Source organism: Galeopterus variegatus, unplaced genomic scaffold, assembly GCF_000696425.1.
Source record: "Galeopterus variegatus unplaced genomic scaffold, G_variegatus-3.0.2 Scaffold2527, whole genome shotgun sequence".
Lineage (NCBI taxonomy): Eukaryota > Metazoa > Chordata > Mammalia > Dermoptera > Cynocephalidae > Galeopterus > Galeopterus variegatus.
In genome coordinates this window covers 132,681-138,680 of record NW_007728638.1, presented here as the reverse complement: position 1 = coordinate 138,680, position 6,000 = coordinate 132,681, and the positions used below count along the sequence as shown (strand labels likewise).

General features: G+C 47.1%; 1 protein-coding gene across 2 annotated transcripts in view; it reads left to right on the top strand.

Annotated features, from left to right (window-relative positions):
• FBXO31 (F-box protein 31) overlaps nt 1-6,000 on the top strand; it is a 34,430-nt gene continuing 28,430 nt past the window's right edge. The window contains exon 1 of one of the 2 annotated variants that reach the window (XM_008582156.1): nt 1-67. Coding sequence is in view for 1 of the 2 variants with exons in the window: in XM_008582157.1 (XP_008580379.1) it covers nt 2,146-2,200 (55 nt within the window). In the remaining variant the exon portion in view is untranslated. Of the gene's footprint in view, nt 68-2,145; nt 2,201-6,000 lie in introns of those variants that run through there. The other variant, XM_008582157.1, reaches the window with a different exon arrangement.

The window sequence follows — 6,000 nt, the reverse complement described above, 5'->3', positions numbered from 1 at the left end:
GGTGTTTGTGAAAACTTGCGGAAGCTGGAGATCACGGGCGTGTCTTGTCGGGACGTCTATGCGAAGCGTGAGTTAATCTACTTGTTATCATCCATCATTAACTTTGTTCCAAAAGCAGACAGTGAGCATCAACAATGAATAATTAAAGTGATTTGGCCCACAGTTCTGTTTTCTCAGACACCATCTTACAGTCACAGCTGACATTTTAAATGCAGCATTGGTGGTAATGGCACTAAAATGCAGGGCAGGGGGCATTCTCTTCTCTCTTGTTCTGGGCTGGTCACTGACCTTACTTTTCAGTCCATCGTGGCGAAGGTGTTTCATTAGGCCTCAAGGACCTTTAGATTTGAGAAGTGGGCTGTACAGGAAACAGCTCTGGTGCTTCTGGAGTTGTCTGTTTCTCTAGACTCTGGGCCTGTTGCCCGACAGGTGTGGACAGCCAGGAGTGATTGGGAGTGAAACGCAGTCTTCTGTCTGATCCCTCAATCGACAGAGATGCTCTCCCTGCATGGCGCTTCCCATCCTCATGTGGCTCTGCCTTTCCTTCCATTTTCTGTAAGCAGCTTGAGCCTGCGAAGCTCCCCTGTTTCCTGTTTCTCCGATTCTTTTGCTTTCCAAAGTCACTGGCAACGTTCACTGATGCTCAGAGTCCCTCAGCCCCACACTGTCCTTCCAGCTGGCCTTTTGTCAGTGCTGGGGACTTGCCTGTTTCTCACTCTTTGGATAAAGCTGTGGACTTTTTTTGGATGGTCAGCTGTTTTCTTTGAGTATCTCATACATCAAGTTTCATCTTCTGAAAGCTTTTTGAGTTTGTCAGCTCACTTGACTTCATCTCAAAGTAACATGAAGACAGATTTTTCTTTAAGAGTTATAAGCATCAAAAGTCACATCCTGTGGCCGGCCCAGTGGCGTGCTGGAGAGTGCGCCGCTTGGGAGCACGGCGGCGCTCCCGCCGAGGGTTCGGATCCCATGTGGAGACCGGTTCCCGCTCACTGGCTGAGCGCGGTGTGGGCGCAACACCGAGGGTTGCGATCCCGTTACCGGTCAGTAAAAAAAAGACAAAAAGGAAAAAAAAAAAAAAAAAGTCACATCCTGGAAGGGACCCAGGTGTTTGCACCTGCCCAGGTGATAAAGCATCCTGTAACACTCAGAGGAGTGCACACGTGAGAGCTCATCTCAGTTGTGGGCAGAGGGCCTACCCGGGCCTTGCGTTCCCCTGTCCCATGGGAGAGACCATCTGGGCACAGGTAGGCAGGTAGGTGTGTAGTGACTATGGGCAGGAGACAGGGTGGCTGAGGGCAGGAGACAGGGTGGCTGAGGGCAGGGCAGAGGGACAGGCAGACAAGGACATCTGGAGATTTTTGTCACTGCTGATTCTTGATCCCTTGAAAATGTTGGCAAAATACAGAGAATAATGCATATTAGCTGTTATTTAGCACCACACAGTGTTAAATCTGCACTGGCCAAAGGGAATTTCAGTTTTAATTTTCACAGTGCAGGCACTATTTTTTTGTGAATTTGCTTTGAAAGCCTTATTCAGGAGAAAATGACTTAGCTTTGGGAACAGGTGGTCGAAGAAAATCAACCTTAGTTCCTGGAACATGTGGTCACGTTGGCCACCTGATTTAGCAGTGATGAGGTCTGAATTGAGTTGGCGGGCTGGGAAATGCCCTCCATAATCAATATTGAAAGAAAACTCAGCAAAGATGAAGGGAAATGGTGGGTTTGGAGAATAGCATGGGGGGCAGGGATCCCCTGGATGGTTGTCCCGGATCCCCATCAGCCACGCACTTGCTCTCCCCTCTCCTGAGCCCCACTGAGCTGTGGCTTGGGCCCTGCTACGCATGTGCCGGCAGCCGGCTGAGGGAGCAGTGGGAATGTGCCTGCTGCCATGCGCTTCTGCAGGGAAAACCCAAGCAAAAAGGAAAAAAAAGTTCTTTCCAGCCAGGTTTGTCTGCTTTGGAAGGAGCTCGCCTCCCAATGTCTTGAGTGGTTGTGCAGATGTAAAGGAATCGTATCATGTTGGTGAGGAAGAGGGTGTGTGTCGTTTGCTCTTTCTACAGTTGTGACAAGTGGAACCATCTTTAGCCCTTTCCCCGCTGTTTCTGTTCAGGTATAAACCCTCGTGTGAAGTCGGGACGTTTTATGAAAATTCTTCCCGATTACGAGCACATGGAGTACAGAGATGTTTACACCTGCCGTACGTACCTCCTGTGACTTCCGCTTCTGTGCAGCGAGCACGGCAGAGAGGCTGCATGGAAATGGACTCTAATCCACACTCAGGACTGCTTTATCCCGAGAGCGAGCGCACCTCTTGGCTTGCTGCTGCCTTTCCACATTGCTGCGGTGTTGCTCTGTGGCTGGGCTCTGGCAGGGTTCACATCTGAGTGGCATGCCCTGGGCAGCTGTACATACGGGTTGGGTTTGCACAGCAGATTTTGGGTTTTTGTATAGTACCAGTAGAGATCACCCTGTTGAAGCATGTTTTAGCATTTATTGTTTATTGAGGAAGTTACTGCAAAAATTCATGCAGAGGCAGAGAGGAGCCTTAAAACTTTTCTGTTTTAACATGAAATGCAGTAGTTGACTTCTAAGCTTTATTAGTTGATCACATTTTAATAGCGTATATAAATTTAGAAAAGCAGGTGCATATATACCCACAATAGACAAATGTAGGTAGCAACAGTTGATTCTTTAGAACTAAATTTCTCTTTTAATTGAGCTCTAGAAATTTTTCTAAGCCATGGTTATATAGGTAATTAATGCTGTCTCCACTTTTTATTAGCTCAAAGTAGTTGAGTGGAGATGGAGAGAGTGAATTTCAGTTATCAAGAAAGAGATTTAAAATATTTGATTGCACTAAAATCCATGTAGAAGTTTCTAGAAGCACATGGAACTGCTCCTGTTCATTGTTCCATGAAAGTTTCAGTGTTGCCTATTTGGAGTGGACACACCTCTAAGTTTTATAAATGCACAATTTCTAAGAAAACCACCTGGGAACAGAAAGAATAAGGATAGTTTCTGGAATTTTTCCTTAAGTCCTGTCAAACTCTGGATGGATAACTGTGTAGTCTAATAATTGGGTCCCATTTTACTCGGGAGAATCCTGAAGTTAGTACAGAGACGTCTGGATGTTTTTAGCGTGCTTTTGTGTGGTGTCTGAGCACTTCACGCAACTACTAACAAAACCTACTTTGTGTGAACAGGTGCAGGGGTGAGCTGTTTAGCTGAGTGAAGATTGGTGACAAGGAACATGGCAGGAGTCTATTAGCAGAGGATAAGGAGCTGGGAAGGGCTGAGATTGGATGGGAAGGGAGGGCAAAGTTTGAAGATGTTAATGCTGTTCTTTTCCAAACCTGGGAAATGGCCTCTAGAACATTTTGTCATGGACTGATGAGTCCTCCCTGCCTTGCAGTCAGTGAGCAAAGCTTCCTGCTCCAGCCCCACAGAAGAGAACAGTTGGCTTCGCTGTGCTGTGCTGTGCTGTGCTGATGGGAACCAGCCTGGGGTGGGCTTTTAAACACAAACACTGAGAAGTTTATTATGTCACATCTCTGTACTGGCTTCTCCTTGAACGACAGTCTGTCTGGAATGTACACTGTGGAGCTAAAATGGAATTCCGACCAACTTCTGGGGAGTCTCAGCAGCTGGGACATAGGAGGTCCCCAGAGTGGTGTTGGGGGAGTGTTCTTTTGTTCCCGAGGCAGGTGGGGGAGCAGCTCTGTGCGGCTCATGAGGACAAGCCATGAGTGTGGACTTCTCATCATGCTCCTGAGATGACTTCCTGAGCAACCGGACTTTTTGGCCTCGTGTTGTGATACCTCAAGTTGCTTATAGCTGGCAGCTTTATTGTAGGCTTGTTCCAACTGTAGTGCTACTACAGACCCTCTAAGGTTTGAGTATAGTTATAGAAATACAAGTCGTTGTGGAAAACTTGGAGAATCGAGAAAATGTAATGGGAAGTCAGCAGTTAAATGTGAGTTGCACTTCGCTGTGGAGATGTGCAAACAGTGATCGGTCTGTTAGCCGGAATATCAGGAAAAGGGTTCACATGTGTGAAAAAAGAAAACCAGTTTCAACAATCTCAGTTTAATTAAATTTGTTGTCACATCAGCTAGACCTTTCAGAAAGATCTGTGATGATCAGCTTATGAATATTTGGGACCTTGCACTGTTTGTGTTTCTGTATCCACCTGGGCCATTCCTTGAGCTGAGACCTGCTTGTTCCTGGTTGTCTTGCCGTCCTCTGGACCCTGTGCACCAGAGAGGACATGGAGATGCCGCACATGGAGGGATATTGAGCCAACATCCTTGATTGAGTGCAAGTCTCTCTCCTCAGTAAGGAGCAAGTCAGTGCAGCAGAAGGCTGAGGACTCCAGCTCGGCTGAGTAGTTTTGGGAGCTCAGATTAGCTACTTTTGGGTACCTTTTTGCTTATTTTTCCTCCTGGCTGCACGTTTTTCCTGATATTCTGGATAATTAGCAGCTGAGGGCATCTGGAGGCTTACAGAAATGTATTGTCTTCATGATGGATCTAACAAATGTACTTGTGTGCAAATTGACAGACTGTCAAAGCATATTTTGAACTTAAAAGGAACCTTATCTAACCACAGGGCTCCAGGTCTTTTATTTTTTATTTTTTTAAAGATGATCAGGAAGGGGATCTTAAGCCTTGACTTGGTGTTGTCAGCACCATGCTCTCCGAAGTGAGCTAACCGGCCATCCCTACATAGGGATCCGAACCCGCAGCCTTGGTGTTATCAGCACCACACTCTCCCGAGTGAGTCGTGTGCCGGCCCTAGGACTCTAGGTCTTGACAGCCATACTCTAGATTACTCAGAGCAGATGCAAGAAATCTGTGTGTAGCCTTGCCCATCACGTGGTGAGGAGACAGGAAGACCACTTTTAACCCCAGGGCCACGAATGACACGAGGCATTTAGCTGCACAGAGTAGAGTAGGGAAGGCCCCCTTGCTGAGCTCCAGTCTGCCATGTGGAGCCCATAACAAACTGGGGAGGAGGGAAGATCACTGGGAATTTTTGACCTAGAAGAAGATCCTGCAACACCAATAAAGTATCAGTTTATTTGAGCCAATATGAGGACTGCAGCCTAGGAAGAAGACATAGTTTCAAGAGGGCATGCATTTTGATCTGCAGGCTGGGTTTCATTATTTGTACAGTCACAGAGAGAAGAAACGCAGCCCCTTAATCAGCGCATCAGCTTTTCTGTTAGTTACAGGCCTCATGTGGGCCAGTGACTGCTTCTCAGTAGCATCCTTGGTACAGATGCATGCGTAAGGGCCACAGGGTACATTTGCAGCAATCCTACATCGGTGCAACTTCTTTAGGCATTGGTAAGTCTGGTTTTAGGTTAAAAAAGTCTCGTAACAGTTCCAGAATGTGTGTACTTGGCTGTTGCCCATTCCAGATTCTCCAAGGCTGCTAGGAAGTCCCTGACCTCAGTCAGAGCAGCTCTCTGGTTTATCAGAAGATTAAAAGTAGAAAGGAGTGCCTACGAAGGGCAGTGAGGGCATCAGTGGAAATGCAAGGCCCTGGCGGAGCTACCTGCTGAATTCTTGTCTCTATGATGTGTCCTCATTTCCAACAGCCACCAGCAAGTGCCAGCAGATGCCATCAGTTGCACTTGCAATTTTCTTTTGGGCAAGAGTAAAGAGTAGGACCATTCCATTGCCCTGAAACCTCGGTTCTGCAGAGATAGACCTGATGATTTAAAAAAGCTTTTCTAATCCTGCCTGAGTGGCGGCTGGTGTTTGGGTGTGGTTGGGCAATGTCATCAAGGGCTGGACAGTAAGGTGGCTCATGCTGCATTAGGAGGGTAAGTCATCCTGCTTTTGGATTCTGCCCAATGTGGCAGAGTTTCACACTTATTTTATTTTATTTTTTTAAAAAAGATGACCAGTAAGGGGATTTTAACCCTTGACTTGGTGTTGTCAGCCACTTGGGGTGGCCCGAGTGAGCCACGGGCTGGCCCCACACGCTTTG